Source organism: Anoplophora glabripennis, unplaced genomic scaffold (assembly GCF_000390285.2).
Source record: "Anoplophora glabripennis isolate ALB-LARVAE unplaced genomic scaffold, Agla_2.0 scaffold743, whole genome shotgun sequence".
Lineage (NCBI taxonomy): Eukaryota > Metazoa > Arthropoda > Insecta > Coleoptera > Cerambycidae > Anoplophora > Anoplophora glabripennis.
In genome coordinates, this window is record NW_019416819.1 from 1 (window position 1) to 21,412 (window position 21,412).

General features: G+C 31.9%; 1 protein-coding gene across 1 annotated transcript; it reads left to right on the forward strand.

The window, feature by feature from the left end:
- The first annotated feature begins 1,091 nt into the window (after positions 1-1,091).
- Positions 1,092-20,318, forward strand: LOC108913176 (NSFL1 cofactor p47). The gene is made up of 5 exons (XM_018718666.1): positions 1,092-1,295; positions 1,379-1,665; positions 4,370-4,649; positions 8,949-9,154; positions 17,384-20,318. Exons 1-5 carry the CDS (start codon positions 1,194-1,196, stop codon positions 17,601-17,603), a joined length of 1,095 nt encoding a protein of 364 aa, XP_018574182.1. The 5' UTR covers positions 1,092-1,193; the 3' UTR covers positions 17,604-20,318.
- Positions 20,319-21,412: the final 1,094 nt, after the last annotated feature.

The following is a 21,412-nucleotide window of genomic DNA, read 5'->3' on the forward strand; positions in this document are numbered from 1 at the left end:
GTGTTTTGTTCTGTCAGTTCGTGTATTTGTTGTTTTAGCGTCTCGTTTTCATGTTTTTGTGTTTGTAACTGTTCGTATAAATTCGTTTTAGTTGTCTTGTTTTTTGGTGAAGCGGAGACCCTTGAAGAGGGTCTTTCGCTGTCTGTATCATCCATGTATATATATATGTTCTCCTCGTTTTCGGAGTCCGACATTGTGCGCGCGCGGGTGTGTGTGTGTGTGTTTGTGTGTGTGTGTGTGTGTGTACGGGTCTTTTGGTGTATTAGTCTGTCTGGTATATTGTTTGTCGGGGGGTCGCAATTTTAAAGAAACGTATTCTAAAGTAATGCAAATAACTGATAAATAAGTAAAAGTGGGACTTACCTGGGCATAACGCCGGCACAAGTACCTGTAACAAAGATGCTGACGGCCTCTATGCTTAAGCCGGGGATTAGGTCGGTGATTAAGAGGAAAGAAAGGGATTCTTTCCAGGTAGCCTTAATAAAGGCAGGTAGAATTTGCTCCTTGCACTACACTTTCACAAAACACGTGTGCTCTGCTCGGCTGCCCGCTCGGAACTGAACTACTCGTCGTTTTTCAATTTTGCCTATAAGTTTCCCCGGGCTGCTGGGCTGCTGCCTCACCTCCAGTATATGCTGCATGCTCTAAGGTCGCGACGATGACTATCCCTCGGGAGGTAAGCTTCTACAAAATATTTGAGGAAGTCCCACAAATCCTCTATACCGGCCACGCTTGTGGTCGGGGTTGACGACGAATGGGGCCCACATTCACGAGCCTCTTCAGGCCTACAGCGATTATACAGGAGAAAGAGGAATAGTCCCCCTCGGTCCCAAGTCATTTAGACCCCCAACATCGTCAAAAATAACGGCGCGGCGCGCCTTCGGTGACCTACGTATGTATAAAGCGCGCGCCATATGTTTGTTCTACTTATTTCTGAATAGTTTGAAAGAGCATCTTTTAGTCCTTTCTGAACAGGACGGATTAACGTAAACGCGCCCTTTTTAGTTGGAGTAATATTCCTGAACGCAGACTGCGGACTTAGGTAATAGTACGATCATATCGTAAAGCAAAAGAAAACGGCTATCGGCTAATCGTGTGTTTGTCTTTTGTGTTTTACTTTCTGAAAAACGTCAGATTAAAGACTGAAATTTTGGCTGAGTAATCGGTTTATCATTTTATAATTTTGTAAGAAAATGTCTGAACAGGAAGAAAAGTTAACACAGTTTATTGCGATAACAGGTGCAAATGAAGATCGAGCTAAATTTTATTTGGAGTCATCTGCTTGGCAAGTTGAGGTTAGTTTTATAAACAAACATTGCCTTCATACTTAAAAGCAAAATCATTATAGTAATTCTTTTTAATTGTTATTTACTTTTAGGTCGCCATAGCTAGATACTATGAAAATGATGGTAATGATGTAGAATTAATTGATAGTTCTCCACAGGAAGTACCTACAGAGACAAAAGAATCTGCTGCAACAAATAAGGCTAAATCAAAATCCAAACCTTCAAATTTTGCTACTATGAATACTCTTACTACTTCTAGTGATGAAGAAGAAGAAGGACAAGCATATTATGCAGGAGGATCAGAACATAGTGGCCAACAAATTTTGGGGCCTCCAAAGAAACAAGATATTGTTGCCGATATGTTTAAATCTGTTCACGAGTAAGTAATTTACAGATAGATATTTGTATAATCTTCTCTGTAGTTTTAAAATTAAGACGATTTATAAATTTTTTCCATTACCATTTAATTCCTGTTACCTGGAGAAAATATACCTATATTTCTCTATTATCAATATTTCCTTTAGTAGTTGATGGATGGGAACTGTAAATAAATTACTGTAAACTGATGGCAATGACTGATTTCAAATAAATACAGAGCCATAATTTCCTTCTTAAGAGAGAGAGGGAAAAAAATGACTATTACATATTTAACGTTTGTCTTTGTCTCCTAGTTGGTGTTATACATTATAGTCTCGATCAAACCAAGACGTTACCAGAATAAAAAAACAAAGCGGTCCATAAGAATAAAGTAATGTTAGCGAAGGCCATGCATTAATAAAATTATATTGATAACTCTTTACAAGATATGTAATATCACAATAGTAAACTTATTTGTAAAATGGAGAAGTATTTTTATGAAATATAGGAATAAAGTACATGAAATATTAAAATTATGAAAACATTTTTTATATAAAATGTATTTTAAATCAAAAGTTACTTTAATATTAAACATTTTCACAATTTTCATTGCTTAGAAAATTGCATATTTAATTCTCATTATTGTATTTAAAAGACCTATTTTAAGAACCACTACCTGTAGGCGGAAAGGGTTTAATTCGGCATAAAATGTTTCCTTTATATTCATATCTGTGCAAATAAATTTCTCGATCAATAAAAAAATATAAATTGAATTCATCGCAGACAATCAAGTTTTGAACAATATTTTCCCTATTCACTTACTTATAACCGTATAACTAACTATTTGCCAGATATTTGCAGTCCAGTTTATGGTTTCATAACAAGATTAAAGATCTATAATTTTTTAAATAAAAGTTTTTCATAGATTTTTATTTGAAACATTTTGCAAGCTACATAAATATTATTAAAGGGCGTTAACCAAATTTAATGCTGTTTTTAACTAAATTCTACAATTTTAAGTAATTTTAATGATGGCATAAAAAATATCATTCAAACAATTTGCTGACTCGGATTATAAAAATTTTGTTAAAAATAGGTAATTAGGTAATCATTCAGAGCATCATTTACAGTGAACAGTTTGATTTTCAATGTCACGTTAAAAAAAATGCCCTACTACTTTAGCTTTTATATTAATTTTATGTTGTAATGAACAAAAACAATTTAAAAATAAATAAACAACTCTTTGCTAATAAAAAAAAGGAAAAAATAAAACTTGGTGCACCCCACGATATAAACATTTTATACTTTTATAGTACAATTTGGTTGCTGTCTTGCATCTTATTTAAAATCACAGGAGTTATAGGGCATTATTCTTGTCAATAAATAATTAACAAAATTGCAAACATATGCAATAAGAAAAAATTGCTCAATGTTTAATTCCGAGTTTAATTCTCTATACCACGTACCTCTAGGGGTTCTTGAAGACGTCTTAAGGGGTATGTGACCCGATCTCTTAGGATAGGTTCTAATAACTCGAATTGTTGATCTGTGTCTAAATTCCAAAGTTAATATTTTACTGATAATAATCGAATAGTAAGTCGATTTCGCATAAGTCGGGGTACAATTTTGGATATAATAATAATAATAATAATGTTTAGAGTCCGTACGATATTTGTTGAGATCGAATTCCAAGAAAGTGACGCATGGCTCCTCTTGGAATTCTGTCTCAACAAATATACGGACTATAATTGAGACCGAAGACTAAAGAAAATGATAGATTTAAAAGAAAAATGAGTAATAAAATAAATTAATACAAAAAATTATATTATGAATTGCAAAAACGTAATCAAAGATTTTTTCTTCTCATGCAAAATTCTTCATAGAATAGTTTTATAGCAGAAATGCGCTCGTTGGAGTCTATGTTTTCCAAAATTTGTCACCATTTTTCAACTAAACTGAGGCCTTCTGTCATTTTTCCAACCGTTATTTGATCTTCTAATTGAACTGGGTCTAAATGTTCTTCAATGTCTGGCTCTTGCTCATGCATTTCTATGAGCTCAATAATTGTCAGCTCCCGATTGTGTGAATCCAGTAGTTTTTGAACGTCATCACTATCCACTTCTAAATTTATTTGTCTGCAAGATCGACAACTTCTTCAAACACATTACCAATTTCATCAGGCTCTGGAGCTTATTCCGCTTGAGTTTCAGTGGTGAAAAAAAATGGACACAGTTTTTTCCAGGCTTTACAATTTGACCAAATCACGGGCAAGCCAGCTTTAGACTTATTTTTTAATGCTCTTGGTTTTTCTGAGCGATAAATTAAGAGAGGTTTTAAGTTCGCCCCCACAGAAGAACCTAGCCCGAGAATAAATTACTGATTTTCTCATAACTTAGTAACATATTTTTTCTCTTAAACTGGAAATGGTATTTTCAACTTTTAAGATGAATATGAGTATGTTAAATTTTTGACTAGTAACAAAAATATTACACTAATAATTTGTGTATTATAGTTCATTCCCAATTTAATTATATGACTAGAAAACGTTATCAACTATAGATAAAATCTTTTTTTTTTAATTTATGAATTTATCCTAATTGCTGCTAGTGTTGCTTTTGTACAATCATTATATCAATAAGAAACCTATATGAGTACAAGATTAGTAACCACTTCCGCAGTTTTCTTTTCACATAGGAGGAAGCTAATGGAATGTAATTTTCTTGCAGACATGGAGTTGAAATTTTAGAACCTAGTGCAAGTAGTTCTAGCTCAAGAGCATTTAAAGGTACTGGCTATAAATTAGGTCAAGACAATAATGATACAGAGATTATTCCTGGTGCACCAGAACCATCTCCACCTGCAGAGGTAACATTGAGATTGTGGCAAAATGGGTTTAGTGTGAATGATGGTGATTTACGAGCATATACTGATCCACAAAATAAAGAATTTCTTGATAGTATACGTAGAGGGGAAATTCCTCAAGAACTACGTCAAGGAACTTCAGAGGTGAGGAATACATTTCAACAATAATTTTCAATACTTATTTGGTTAATATTTTACATGTGTTGTAGAATAAATATACCTTTCATAAAAATTAATACACCACAAAAAAAAGCCTCCATTCAAGGTTAATTTTCTCACAATCGTATAATCTGATTTTCATCGAAAAATTTTCTTTTTTCGTGTACACTATTGATGAATTTAAGAGTTTATTCATGTTAATTTGTGAATTCTTTTTTTGAATTTATTCTAATCTCCTGATCTTAATTGGCCAATAGTATTGCTTTAGTTTACCTGTGCAGGCTTAACAAAACGTATTAGAGATAGCTAGGGCGACTTTTTTTTATTTTTTATAGGATTTAACATTTTTTTATTTATCTAGAATGGGGATAGCCACTGGTGACCAACAATAAAATAAAAAATTTTCAGAAACAAAAATTAATTATGTAACATCCGTACTTTGTTTTTTGAAATTGAAGTTGATTTTGCTGCATTATGCACCTTATCTGCATGTTTTGTTAAGAAAACTGATTATATACTTTGTTTTTAAAAACAAAAGTTTAATTTTGCAAAAATTAAAACATTGTGTTCTTATATAATTTTACAAGTTCTTTTATACAGGGTGTCCCAGGTTTAAATAGCAGGACTTCAAGAGGCTTTAGAAGACCTCATTTTAAGACTAAAAGTTCCTATATATATGGGTCTTAAAACGCTTCGTTTCTGAGATACAGGGCATTAAATTTTATTTTTGTTTTATTTATTTATTTTTTAACTAAATAACCGCTGACAAAAAAATCATCATGTTGCGGCGAAAGACTATCGCATATTAATTCCAGTGGTGGAGATAGAGGGGTACCTATTAATATTTTTATAAAAAAAGTATAGCCGAACTGAAATTTTGCAAATGTTTTCGAAAAATATGAAAGAGCATGTAATTTTTCCCAGAAAAGGCCCTGTCCGAAGTCGGTAGGACGTAGCGTTTTCAAGAAAAACCGAAAATACTGTTTAGAAGTCAAATCATAATTTTTAAACATTGTGTTACAACTAAATTAAATAGTTAAAAAATTTGGTTAAAACTGTTTGTAATTAATAAAATGGGAATAAATAAAAAAAATAAATAACGAAAATCATATTAAATCAAAGTAAATGTTCGAAATTTTAACCATTTTCTTCGATACATAACTGACACTGACGCTGGATAGAACGTCTCATTTGAATTCTGTTATTGTCTGTGATTTTTTTTTAAGAGGCTACACACACAATTAGAAACTGTAATAAGCGCAAATGTCAATATTAGAATGGCATTTCAAGTGTGATTTGACTTTTAAACAGTATTTTCGGTTTTTCTTGAAAACGCCACATCCTATCGACTTCGGACAAGAGGGCCTTTTGTGGGTAAAATTGCATGCTCTTTCATATTTTTTGAAAACATTTGCAAAATTTCAATTTGGCTATATATTTTTTTATAAAAATATTAATAGATACCCCTGTATCTCCACCACTAGAATTAAGATGTGATTATTTTCTGTGTCAAATTATTTGCACTCCAATACTAAGTCATTCGCCGCAACATGACGATTTTTTTTTGTCAGCAGTGATTTAGTTAAAAAATAGATAAATAAAACAAAAATAAAATTCAACGCCCTGTATCTCAGAAACGAAATATTTTAAGACCCATATATATATATATATAGGAACTTTTAGTCTTAAAATGAGGTCTTCTAAAGCCTCCTGAAGTCCTGCTATTTAAACCTGAGACACCCTGTATAGTATATGCAAGGTTTTCTTGTATTATCTAAAATACCTATGGTTACAGTTCAAGGATAAGCAACCCTTAATGGAACCTGAGTCAGTTAACCAAAGTAAATATGAACATGTTCACATAGACTATTTCAGGATGCTATAGTATTGAAACTAAATAGTAACTAAATAAAAAGTTTTTGAAAATACGTAAAAGTGAAAATATTTACTTATTAAGTTAGAGCTTCTAAGTTTTGTGCAGTAAAATTGCGATGTCTATAATTTAATGGTAACTTGTGACCGCTCAACTCAAACACTTGCTTTTACTGTCACATGTTGCTCCTTCTATAGCGGAATGTCTTAGAAATGTCTGTGTGGCAATTGGAGCTTGTAAGGTTTTATGACATCACACTGCACTATAGTTGCTTGCTGTTAGAGCCATAATTCACTTGTTGAACTTAGTTTATATTTTCAGAATCAATGTAGTCTCAGTATTATTTTGTGTAGGTTAAAAAAATTTAAAAATTAGTGATATAAATTAGTTTTATCAGAATTTTTATAACTTATAGGTTATTCTACCCCTTTGAAATGGTCTGATGCATTTTTGTTCCATTCCATTCCTACCATTATTTTTATTTTTTCAATGTGGCTCTAAAATTTTATTTAGCTGAAAACTCATTGAAATTGCTTGCATTTGAATAAAAAAAGCGGTTCTGTCTTCATAAATTGACATTTGACTGAATATTTGAAATTTAAAAAATTAACCCTTGTCAAATACAAAAAATTAGTTATCCATATTGAAATAGTTATAATATGATATTAAAATGTATAACGATGCAACAATAGTTCGTTCAAAAAATGAACATGTTCGATATTTCATAATAATTAATTACAGAGACATTCACACTCGACTAAATAAGTCAAGGGCACACTATTGTCACGCTACTTTCTGTCAGTTAAGCTCATGTGACAAGACATGAACCAATGATTTTGCATTTATTAATAGTTAAATCTCTGGCAGGCACATTGCTGTTAAGTTACAGTTTTATGCTAGTCACGTGCAACACCACAACACTATTCAGTGTTTTACAGACTCACATAAGTTGATGCAAAACAAAATGGACAAATTGTAACCATATAGTGGTAGGTGTCTAGTGTTATTAAAATAAAATATATTTACCAAAAAATATACGCGAAGTCGTAGACTTTCATTTGTTGCTGTCATGTGAGCTTATATGATAATAATGTGTCTCGGCCTTAATTCATTTAAACTCATCTTCATTTGTTTTTGTCACTAATTTATTACAATGATGGGCTTCCTGCATTTTTTTTTGGAAGCAAATTTTTAGATCAATTTAGGAATTCTATTATTTACATTGTGAATATTTTTGTACACACTTTTCAAGTTTCAAATGCTGAATGAGTTTTTTTTAAAGTTTAAAGCATTTTGTTTTGGTTATTAATTGTCTTTTCGTTAGCGTCGTGTCCCTCAATTCATTATCCTTTTATTTTTTGCTCATTAATTTGCGAATAACTTGATAACAAAAAAAGATTTGAACCCTTTTTGGAGTCAAATGTAGTTATTTTTATGCTCTTCAAAGTAACGTACAAAAAGTTTTATTCTTTTTTCTCTTTTTTAAGAAAATGTGAATAGCGCCAATAAATAAACAACACTTTTGTTGGAAATTTGATACTTATACTATATTCATAAATTATTGGTGCTGAATTCTTTCATGTAAAGAAAACTATAGCATTCCATTTAAAATTTTTGAAAAAAATCTATAAAACGGCATTCTTTTGAAATAGATCACATCATCTATAGGTTTCCATATTGAGGTAAATGACATTACGCATTCACCACGAGATAAAGCATGAAAAGACCTTGCCAATGAGATAACGCTATGGGTTTTTGATGAGCAAATCCTCAAAAAAATGCATTTTTCTGATCAGACAAAATGTCAATAATAAAAGATATGCGCAATGAATCTGTCTAACCATACTTGTATTATTTAATATACCTGAATAGGAAACATTTCTGAGAAAAATTCAAGTATGTCTTTTGGTATGTAGATTACACCCTCTAGCGACTGAGCTATGAACTTGAAAACTATTTCCAGCGATTTCTCTTGGATGATTTATTGATCAAAATTTTTTTCCTGAAATTGTATTTCGCCGACCTTAGTAGGACATCCTGTATAATAAAAAAAAAGCAAAATCAACATAACTGTTCAGACATTTACAACAAAAATTATTTTTGAAATTGAGGCTCATTTTTAATTGCACATTAATTTTGAAACAAAGTATATAAAATATGAAATATGTATGAATACTTGAATACTGCTGTGCTATTTGCTTGAAATATAATTTTCATATACTTACATGAATGAGAGACACAAAAGTAAAAAAAATGAGTCTTACAATTTATTTAACATTATGGAATTATATGCATTTTTGTAATTTAATTGAATTTATTTTCAAGTAATTCTACCCTAATCATATTTGTCATAGACATTATTTATTCACAATTAATATCTCTGCTAATAAATTCAACAAAATTTTATTAAGGTTCACTTAGTTATGGAGGATCATCGTATGGAAGCTTTCAAATCTGCCCAAAAGAAAAAAATAGTTAAAGCTTTCCAGGGTCACGGTTATACTCTAGGTAGCCCTGCTCCTATTGTAATAGGAGCTCCATGTGAAGAAGATAAACCTGCTAATGAAGCAAAAGCTAAGGATTTAATAAAAGTTGATGATTCAAAGCCTACAACTAAGTAAGTATTAATTTTTATAGGCCATGCACATACAGGAAAGGAAATTGTTCCAGTTTTGATTTTTCCACAGACTTACGAATCGAAAAGTGGTACCCAATGTTATTAAATAAATAAAATTTATGGTAGTATTTTGTAATTTTTATATAGTGTTGTAAATTTATGGCAATGAAAAACATCACCAAGTGCAATAATATAAAAACTTATCATTTAGACCGTCATGTATATTTATTTACAGTTCCGACATTTTAAACAGCTTGTAAAATTTAAATGGTCATATTTTGATCATGAAACGTAGGGTCTATAGCACTTTTTAGATGATAGAACTTTCACAAAGAAAAATTTTGAATGAAATCTAAAATAAAAATTAAAACAGGTGTTGCCAACCTCAATGTTTGCCTCGAAGAGGATTGCATATAGATAAGCAAAATATAATATAACAACCCAGAACTTTTGCATAGATGACAATCACAATCTGCCTGTATCAAAAATAAGTTCCCTGAAGAATTTGTCAACTTTTATTAGTGAAAATTACATTAGCACACAGTAAGATCTTCTAGGCTCTTGTTTTCAAAATATGTAGGCTTCTAACATACTGCAATTGCATACTGCAATTAAAAATTAAAAACAAAAAAAATGTTAATTTTACCGAGTTTAACCAAGAGGGTAATATTGTTTTGATACAGGCAGATTGCAATCGTCATCTATGCAAAAATTCCGTGTTGTTAACCATTCGGCATAGTCCGTCCCTGGCATTCTGGGCAGAATGAAGTTTCACTTACTACATCAAAAGCAATCTGTATGCATGTGTTATGGATCACTAAATTTGCATCATTCTGAAGTTAATAGTTTAGAGAGTGTAAATAAAAATAAGATTTTAATTTTCAACTTTGAGGGTCTGTAACTTGTTAACGGGGCCCATACGGAAAAAATTTATATGAAGAACTGATATTATTTTGACCTCATCTATAATATGTACTCAAATTTTTTGTATCAAGTACCGGGACACCCTGTATTTTTTTATAGTCACTCAGATATAAAACAGGCTCTTTTGCTTTTTACAAAATTTTTGCAATTTTATTGAGGCATTTTTTATATAGCCTTGCCCACTTACCACCTGCAAATACAAAATACAACCGGAATATATTTGGAACAATTTTTTTTTTGTGTTTGTGACAATAAAAAAAATACAGCACTAATTTTCTTGCTCACATTTTCTGTAAAATTCAACCATTTCAATATTTCTATTGGGTAGCAGTAGTGGGTGAAGCAACGAGCGGAAGACTCTGGCTCAACCATACTTTCGATCGTTTCGGGCGACTTTCAAGGGCTTTTTTAGTATATTTCCCATCACCCAGTCGAAAATCTGAAATATACAAATTGGAAATTTTGTCGTCTACTTTCAGATGCCGCTTTCAGAATTTAAATCAGACCATTTTTGATAAATCGCCATGCTGTGCAAAAAAAACCCTAATTTGTTTATAATGCAATTGTGTAAACTATACATCATACAGAAACCATCTTGCGCACGATTAAACTACATATTATTATCTGTCATTTTCCGCAAGATTGTTTTTCCAGCTTCAAATTTGACGGAGTTTCCAATTTTTGAAAAAAGGTCTACTTTAGAAGTTTTTCCTGATTTTCTCTGTAAAAAATGAACCGATCGGGTCGCATAAAAAAATGTTTATAGGTTTTTTAATTCTCTACAAAAGTCCTATTGAGAGTAAGACGATTCCATCATTATTTTTTGAGATATAAAAAAAAACAAAAAATGTCATTTTTTTGCAGTTTTTATTGCTTAAAAAAAATTGTTTACGACATTGCTAGGGAAATCACTTGTGTTTTCATTTATTAAGTATTTTTCAAAAGGAAATACATGAAATTTGCTGTAATATTTAAGTGTAAAAACAGCCTCTTTTTTCGCTCTATTCGTTGGCCTATTATTCCAAATTCCATGTATGTGCGGTTAATGGAACTTTGTAGTGGGAAACCTTTCCAATGACCGAACAAAATTCCATCAGTGTACGTGTATCTACCACAAAGTTAACCATTAATTGTCATGGAAACACATATTGAACAGTGTATAGCGATCAAGTTCTGTTTTGAAGCCGACGAAACAGCCACCGAAACATATCAACTGTTGCAAATGGCATACAGTGAGGAGTGTGTATCATGTCTGACAGTATTCCTATGGTTCCAGAGGTTTTGTGATAGCTGACACAGCGAGCACGACGAGGAGAGAACGGGACGTCCACACGCAAACCAAACGAACGAAAACATCCTAACTGTGCGCCCTACGTTGAAGTCTAATTGTCGATCAACCACCAGAAGTTGGCAGACCATGAGTGTAACAGGCATCGAAAGGCTCGAAAGTAAACAGCAGTCGACTATATGGATTTTTCAAGTTGAGCCAAATCCAACAAGAGTTGTTCACGCAAGAAACAGTTCTAAGCAAGTAGTCGTCTTTTTCCGAAAAAATTGGACATAGTACCATGAGTGCAACGTCAGACGAGCAATTCTGAATGGTACACAACCATTTCTTTACCAGAAATCTTTGGAAAAATAAGCACAAAATAAGGAAAACTACTACCGAAGACGTATCATTCTCCACTAGGACAATGCGTGCTCTCACATATTGGCTCAAACAAGAGACATTTTGAGAATTGAATAAGTCAAATAGATGAGTCATCTGCCATACAGTACTGATTTGGCACTCAATGACTTTTTTATTCCTGCATCTCAAAAATAAATTGAGGTCAACATTTTTTGATGCCTGAAGAAGCAGTTGATGCGTTCAAAATGCACATATTTTAGGTACCTTAATCGGAATGGAACAAGTGCTTCGAAAATTGGTTCAAGCACATGCAAAATTGTATTGATCTCCATGGAGAATATTTTGAAGTACAATAAACCCATATACGATGATTAATTTCTTTTTTTGCTGCCTATTCTTGAAATATAAAAGCAACTCTCGTATTATGCAAGATAAAACACTTGTTTGATTTTAAAGTCTGCAGTTTCTGCAAATAAAACAGAACATGTAACCGTTATAGTTTTGCTATACAGGGTGATTCAAAATTCAGTACAAAAAATTTATTTTTGAGATCAAAATAAGACTTTTTTTATAAATGTGGGTCCACGAATGCTTAGTTTTCCATATACAGGGTGTTAAAGTTTTTTATTTTTAAGAAATAATTTCCAAACAGATTTAAATGTTGACATAAAACTTGGGGTACGGGGGTTTTTAGGATGCTAAATATGTTATTGCTTTTGACGCTGCTTGTATTTATTCCCCTTATCAATTTTAAGCAAGAAAGGTATACTTGGTCGAAATCTCTCAGACCAACCGTTTCCGAGATATTGGCTGATGAAAAGTTAAATGAACACCATATTTTCAAATTTTATAACTATTTACGGTGAAAAATTTTAAAATTTATTTTAGACACGTTTATAGGAAATAAAGTCTTATTGTGACCTCAGAAATATGCCCTAAATTCTTTGCACTGAATTTTAAATCAACCTGTATAGTGTTATATAAATAGAAAAGCTAAATAGAATATTCAAACTATTTATTTGTGTTTTTAAAGGAATAAGTTATTAAATTTAGTCTAATCTTGAACAGTTAGTAAGATATTGCAGTCTAATTTAGATCTTGTACAGGGTGTCCCAGAATAACGTATACAACGGAAGACCACAGATTCGTGGACTCAAAATAAGCAGATCTACGCCAATTCACCTACATCCGAAATCACTTAGTTTGGCCGCTAGATTGCCCCAAAGTTGAAAATTTTTGAATTTTGTAAATAACTCGGATACCTATTAATCGATTTGGATTATTTTTGAGGTGTGGACTTTTGCTTTCAATATACACATTTTGGTGTTATACAGAGTGGTTTTTTAAACTTACAACTCCTACAAAAATGATGTATGGCCAGAATATCCATTTATAACTTTTCCCTCTTTCGGGCAATAATGACAACTATTTTTTATCTGATACGTGATACCATTTGGAAGTTTTTGGACCCCTTGTAGAATTTTGATTAAATGAGCGGTTTGGGTACAAAAAATATTTTTTAAATGTCTCCCATATTACAATACTTAACAAAGTGCTAGTAGGCACTGATTTTGTAGGTCGACTGTAATTTCAGTCTGATTTTTAAGTTATTATGCCTGACAATTCTTAATGAGTGTTTATGACGATACGATATACCACCTTTTACTTCATTTTTCGATATGGATACGCACATATGACGAATTAGACTTATATACAATGTGCCTAATTGTAATCAAATAATTAGAAAAAACAATCAAATACAACACATTGATAGCATTATTATTGTCCCTGTTATTCTACCTAATAGGTAGGATAATGAGAAATTTTATTTAGAATTTTTGCAAACCACTTTACCCGAGTTATTGGAAGGTGTGCCATTATTACTTAGAGCTAACATGTAGTTTATGCATGATTAAGCTCCACCACATTTCACTATAAATGTCCAGCAATATCTGAACCAAAGATTCCCTCGTCGATTGATCGAAGAGTTGTGGAGGCATATCCTAATTGCCATAAATGTTTTAGAAAATCACCCTCAAGAACTGCAAAGGGTGTCCGTTAACTATCTTCACTGAATTAATCTTTGTTGTAGAAACAACGGTGATCATTTTGAACAGTTCTTATTGTTGTACTAAATTTGATAATATCAACTTTGTTTTGTTTATCTCCAGCATTTTTTATTGTATTTGATTGTTTTTACTAATTATCTCAATAAAATTACGCATGTACATATAGGCCAGTCATTATAGATTTTTTTCGGGAAAAAAATACTATTAGAATTTTTTTTTGCAGAATATTCTTCGGAAACGTGTTATAAACAAATTATCAAAAAATCAACTTGAGACTAGTTGGGAAACTTTGTTAAAACAATGGTCAAAGTTATGGAAAAGTGGTTTTTTGACTCGCTTAAAAAAACTTTTATTCATAGAGAAAAAAGGTGTATACAAAAAAGGTAGGTATTAGATAAATCTGTAAAATAAGACAAGTCCGATTAAATTCCGATAATTTGTTTATGCGCAAGAGCTCAAAAATGGTCAAAAATGACCGTTTTTTCCAATTGCTAATAATTAATGCAATTTTCATAACTTGTAATTCAGGATTTTTGAAGGACTTTGCACCCTTAATAAGTGGTAAAAATTTCAGCCCGAAAGCTTTATTAGTTTGGCATTGGCGGAATTTGTTATCTAAGAAGATGCTATTTTCAATTGATTTTTCCCAAGCTCAAGGGCATTGTAGAGTTTCGATCATTAGTTGTTTTTGTACCGAAATAGTTGTATTGACATATGCATTTACTGAGAATTTAATTTTTCAAATTTAATTTGTTTAAAAATTAATATTTATTAAATTGTTGAGAAATAGAGGATGTAGGCAGGCCCATAGTTTTATACATGGACCTAGCAAATCCAAGACGAGATGGCTGCTGAGCCTCGGTCGAAGAGCCCTAAACCAAATGGTGGGGGATCTGACAGGCCACTGCAGACTTAGGAGGCATTTAAGCTTAATAGGAATTGAGAAGGACCCTCTATGCCCGAAACGTGGCGAAGGGGAGGACACCCCTGTCCACCTTCTGGGACAGTGTGCAGCCTTTGGGAGAATAAGACATAAAATCTTTGGTGTTAAAGAGCTGCAAGGGGTTGAGGTGAGAGACCTTCCATGGACCAAAATTCTGGCGTTCATCAGGGCGTCGGGTAGGTTCGGGGAGGGTCAGAGGCAGAGAGTGGTTAGGTGATGGGACGGCGGGGTGGGCAAAAAGGGCCCACTTGTGGCCTAATTGCCAGGCTGAGGCCGCCCCTTTTACTACTACTACTACTAATATTTATTAAATTGTTAAGATAGGTAATTATTATGAAATGAGATAGTAACGTCTATAGTTTAGTTAGTACTATTTTTCTTTGAATTAAAAAAAAAATTGTTCTATGTTGAGACAATTTTTTTTTATTTAATCGCAGTGTCCTTAATTATTAAGAGCCGAAATTTGGAGAGAGTATGCATTAAGAGCTATATTTTCATGTCCTACATTAATATTAAGGTGAATTCAACTATTTAATTGCAAAAAAGAAGATAGCGGTGATGCGTTCTATTACTCGGTCTAGCGTGGGAAGAGCGAGGCTAAATAAAAATTTAAATCTCGGGTTGAAGTAATGCTTCAATGCTCATGAATTTTCGCGCTACCACAAATTAAAAAAAGAATCATCTCGATAGATTCATTATTAACCGAGATATGGCTAATTTTTCCAGCTCCATCGATTTGAATCGGCTTGATCATTTCCCTGCGCGCAAACAGGTGCGTAGCGCGCATGCTCCGCCTCGCTCTCCCCTCGCATTCGCTAGACCGAGTAATAGAACGCATCGCCGCTATCTTCTTTTTTGCAATTAAATAGTTGAATTCACCTTAATGTTAATGTAGGACATGAAAATATAGCTCTTAATGTATATTCTCGCCAAATTTCGGCTCTTAATATTAATAATTAAGGTCACTGCGATTAAATAAAAAAAAAAAATTATCTCAGCTTCTAATCAACTTACAACAACGATTTTTTTTTAAATTCGAAGAAAACTAAAGTAAAGAGGTTACTATTTTATTTTATAATAATTACCTATCTTAACAATTTAATAAATATTAACATTTTTTCAGTCAATTTTAAACAAATTAAATTTGAAAAACTAAATTCTCAGTAAATGCCTATGTCAATACAACTATTTAGGTACAAAAACAACTAATGATCAAAACCCTACAACGCCTGTGAGCTTGGGAAAAATGAATTGAAAATAGCATCTTCTTAGATAACAAATTCCGCCAACGCCAAACCAATGAAGCTTTCGAGCTGAAATTTTTACCACTTATTAAGGGTGTAAAAAGCCTCAAAAATCCTGAATTACAAGTGTCTGCGATGAAAATTGCATTAATTATTAGCAATTGAAAAAAACGGCAATTTTCGACCATTTTTGAGCTCTTGTGCATAAACAAATTATCGGAATTTAATCGGACTTGTCTCATTTTATAGGCTTATTTAATACCTACCTTTTTTGTATAAACTTTTTTTCGCTATGAATAATAGTTTTTTTACGCATGTCAAAAAACCACTTTTCCATAACTTTGACCATTGTTTAAACAAAGCTTCCCAACTAGCCTCGAGTTGATTTTTTGATATTTTGTTTATAACACGTTTCCGAACAATATTCCGCAGAGAAACTTCTAATAGTATTTTTTTCCCGAAACAGGTTGTTTCATGTCTATAATGACAGGACTAATAACTGTAATGCATCGTATGTGTGTGTATCCATATCGCAAAATGAAGTAACATGGTAATATATCTTATTGTAGTAAATGCTCATTAAGAATTGGCAGCTACAATGATTTAAAGATCAAACTGAAATTACAGTCAACCTACCAAATCAGTGTCTACTAGCACTTTGTTAAGTATTGTAATATGGGTGGCAAGATAATGTAGACATTTGAAAAATATTTTTTTTGTACCTAAACCCCTCATTTAATAAAAATTCTACAAGAGTCCAAAAAGCTTCCAAATGGTATCACCTATCAGATAAAAAATTGTTGTCATTATTGCCAGAAAGAGGAAAAAATTATGAATGGATATTGTCACCATACATCAATTTTGTAGGTGGTGTAAGTTTTAAAAAACACTCTGTATAATACCAAAATGTGTAGATCGAAAGCAAAAGTTCACACCCCAAAAATAATCAAAATCGATTAATACGTATTCGAGTTATTAACAAAATTCAAAAAATTTTCACCAACTTTGATGCCACCTAGTGGAAAAATGAAGCGATTTCGGATATAGGCGAATTAGCTTAAATCTGCCTATTTTAAGTCCACGAATCTGTGGTCTTTCGTTGTACACGTTATTTTGGGACAACCTGTATAAATAATTTTGGTGGAGTTCATGAAAAATCTTTTATATTTGGGAATAGTTATAAAGCCTAATATTTTAGAACATATTGTATTAGTATATGCGATATTATATGTATAGCATTTTTTTTTAATTTTGAAGAAAATAATCGACTCCACGTGTAAAATTTTTTTTCATGGTTCATTCTTTTGTTATTATCACAGCATAAACCACAGCAAAATGTTCAATTTAACATATCCTTTAAAAATACACTGTGCAGGTCATAGAGTATTCAAATTTATATAAATATTTTCTTTTTTTTAGTTTACAAATTCGATTAGCTGATGGTTCAAGACTGGTAGGACAATTTAACTATGAACATACAATAGGAGAAGTTAGGTCTTACATTCAAGCAGCCCGGCCACAATATCAATCGCAGCCCTTCAACTTGCTTTCTACTTATCCATCCAAAGTCTTAGACGATGCACAAACATTACAAGCTGCTGGTTTGCTGAATGCAGCGATCATGCAAAAATTAATTTAATCTCAAGACAATACTTACGCTTTATTAGATATAGGCTTGTTTAAATTGGACTTAGTTAATTTAATCCTGTTGTTTATATTGTTTGTTAAATATAAATATTCTTATTTTCATATATTCAAAAAATTTGGTGTTTCATAAGAAACTAAAATTTACAATTCTGTTTTTTTTCATTATAATATTTAAGTGCACTGTATAAAAATTTGAAAATGTATATCACATGCATACGGTGTGTTTCACTTTAAACAACTTTGAAAAACGAGTTGACTTTCAAACATTTTTTGCAGCGTAGTGAGTATTTAGTGACATGTTCAAAAACCTTTGCCATAAATTGAAGATCATCAGCTTTTAAAAAAACTAATGGTTTAAATTAGTTGTAGTCTTGCTATACTAAAACCAAAATTTAATTTCAATATAGGATACAGTGTTTGTTTTAGTAAGTACAATAATTTTTAAAATACAGTTATTGGAAGATCCTGTATAAAATTATATTGAGACATTTTTTGTTTGGGCTTGTAAAAAAATATCTTTGTACAGATTGATAAAAAGTGTTTATTATTTACTAAAATTTAGTGGTTTAGATGCAGTGCAGTAGGCAGGGACGTATTTTCCTAAAAGCGTAGGGGGCGATTGCCCGGGGCGGCCTTTTCCAGAGGGGCAGTCGAAAGATTGTCCCTCTGGGTTTTTTTGCTGATATTTTATATTAATTAAGAGGTACTGGAGCGGCCGATCATATTCGCCCAGGGCGCATAATTCAGAAATATGTTCCTGGCAGTAGGGTCTTGTTAGTGTAATCACAGTATTATGAAAAAATAAATAAATAAGTAATAACTTTATAGAATTTTTAACAAAATAATTTGTTGCATGTTTATGTTTTCAACATTTCTTTATTTATTTGTAAAAAATAAAATTTAAAAATTGCAGATACTGAACACCTTGTGTGATCTATCAAAATGAAATCTTGGTATTAGCAAATGCTGATTCAATTCAATTAACCTATGAGTTTTTTCTTTAATAGTTTTCGTAGATTTTTTATTGTAGTAGGTCATGAAAATGGGATATAAACAGAATATACATGAGTTAGTTCTCATCGAGTACTCCATGCCGAAAAAAAAAATTGAAAATTGACCTAACTGGTCTAAAATACAAAAATGGTGCTGTTCAAACTGGAACACGCTGTAGATATATAAGTTAAATACCGAAAGGTATTAAATACATCCAAGTATTCCAAGTTAATATTATTTATTTATAAAAAAAGAATTGCAAATACCATTATAAAACAACTTAAATACAAGTCTTGATAAACCTTTTCTATTTATTTTGCAGCCTAAATTATCCTTTAATATAATCTAAAGTTGCAAATTATTTAAAATATTATCTTCACAGATAATGCTTTGTATCAATATAACTCTTTAATTAACATTTAATAAAATAATTAAATTATGTGGCAGTAAATAACAGAATTAATTTAATATTGAATATTTTCACATCTGTTTTGGATTACATCCTCGCATTGATGGTTCATACTGAAAAAGACTATTTGAATCATTCCAGATGATTCCGTATTCCAAGATGCCCCAGGTCCTTCATGTTATAAGACTGACTGAGATGATGGCATATCCCAAACATTTTCAGTGGGATTGATGTCTGAATTTGTGCAGGCTAGGCAATAGCAACTTCAACATTCCAGAAATGGTGCATTAATTGCTTGTATTACACTACCAACCTTTAGTGATGTCTTCAGAAAATTAAAGCGATCATATTTTTATAATGAAGCGTGAGACCCATATTGTTTGTTAAAGGATGATTTCTGGGTCGACATAGAGAACTTTTATGATGAAAAAAATTTGAATGAAATGTGCGAAATAAAAAATTGAAATAGGGGTGAGCGATCATGAAATTTTTATAAAGTGTTGCACATCTATTTGCAAAATACTTTTTACCATAACCAGCTGATAAATAGAAACAGGTATTTTCTTAGTTTTTCGTAAAATTTCTGTTTTTATAAAAGCATTATGAAGATTGAAAAAATGAAATGTTCGTATCAAATTAAAACTTAATTAGATATAAAAAACAGTTTATGGAAAAAAAATTTTGCAAATATGTGTGCAACCCTTTCCAAGATCTCAGTTGGCCATTTTTATTTAAATTTTTTTATTCACAAATAATTTTACTTGAAATTTTTTCATTACTCTGTGGGTGTAATCGTCCCCCAAAAAAAAAAAAAATGAAAAGACGACCACTTTAATTTTTACGAGCAGTCACTGCCAACTTTGAGAGTAAAATTACAATACCGAATTTATTGTGGAATTATACATTATTTTTCGTATTTATGATATTCAATAGATGTACATATTATATATTGATGGTTTTAAAGTGTTATGCGCAATAAATACTGTATTGGTATCAACATTTGCAACAGCTTTCTACTGTAAAATGTAAATATTCGTAATTATCACATAACATCTAATTTATTTTTTCTTCAAGTATTTAATTATTTAGTCTGTAAAAGCATATCTGTGCATGTAAGTTATTCTAAAAATCAGCGCCTCATAATCGCTGATTATTTTGTGATATATATTCACTTTATAACACTTAAATTGAAAAATCAGAGCTGTAAATTTTTTAAAGTGGTCATATGTTTTCACATTAAATTTTTTGAACAATTTCAGTGTACTATGAGTAAGTTCAAATACACAATATAGATATCGAATTATATTTGCGAATTTTTATTACATGTATTATAAATAAAAAAATCACACTCATTTTTTATAGATCTCTAAAAATTTGATGCATGTACAAATATTTTCAAATTTTCAATTTAACAACTAATTAAAGATTTTTTAAGAGAGGAAGGGTTGGAACACAGAAGATTTTCAAGAATTTTCAAGGAAAAATCTATACAAGATTTAGTGTCAGGAACAAAAAGGCTATATTGTACATGTTTTCAGGTAGTATTGTGAATGTTTTCAAATGATTTGGATTCAAAATGGCTGCTGTAGGTGATAGCAAGCAACGACATCTTTTTTTCAGAGGGCTGTATGGCTGGGAACAAAAAACAAACACGGGTTTTTTGTAATTTGTCGCTTTGGTTCTTTTTGGTCCTGACTGTTCCTGAAACATACGAAGTTAGCATGGGGGGTGGGAGGGAAAGCACGTTAAGGTAGTCATCCCGGGTCACTGAGTAAGTGTAAGTAAGGTCGTCTGTATGTGTCGTGTCACATCAGGTGGGTACATAGTCAACGGCTTGTCTGAGGAGAGGGTTATCTGTCTCGTGACTGCATCCATACATTTTTGGGTGTGTGTACGTATTGTCTGTGTGGCGTTAGTGAATTTTAAATATCGTAAAATGTCGGTGTTCCTTACGTACCAGGGCGTGGCGGTGGCTGTGCGTAAGGCTGTGTTTTCCACAGCCTGGAACGATTTACTGTGGCTTTTTGCCGCCTAACACCACGTCGCGGAGGCGTAGGTTAGCTGCAGTTAAAGTACCACCTTGATTAGCGTTCGCTTATTTCTTAAACTTAGGGTCGAATTTGAGTAATGGATAGAGCATAGCCTTGGTCTTCGCTCGCGCCACTGTCTCTGCGACAGGGGCGCCCTTAACCATTGCGAGGCTCTGGGCGGTATGCGACAGGTCTTTGCGAGGCCCTTGTTCTTTGTGAAATGTACTTAAATCGAATTTAGATATTTCTGAAGATTAAAGAGAAATGTAAAAGTTATAAATTTTGAGTTTGTAAATATTTATATTAAGTTATTAAGAGATTTTTAAAAATTAACATAGACAACACATTTTTAATGATAAAATAAGGTAC

Bases quoted from the DNA above. Each gene is read 5' to 3' on its own strand.
- LOC108913176 (XM_018718666.1), top strand. From the start codon at position 1,194: ATGTCTGAACAGGAAGAAAAGTTAACACAGTTTATTGCGATAACAGGT. The intron at 1,296-1,378 runs GTTAGTTTTATA...ATTTACTTTTAG, and splicing joins CATCTGCTTGGCAAGTTGAG to GTCGCCATAGCTAGATACTA. The intron at 9,155-17,383 runs GTAAGTATTAAT...TCTTTTTTTTAG, and splicing joins GATTCAAAGCCTACAACTAA to TTTACAAATTCGATTAGCTG.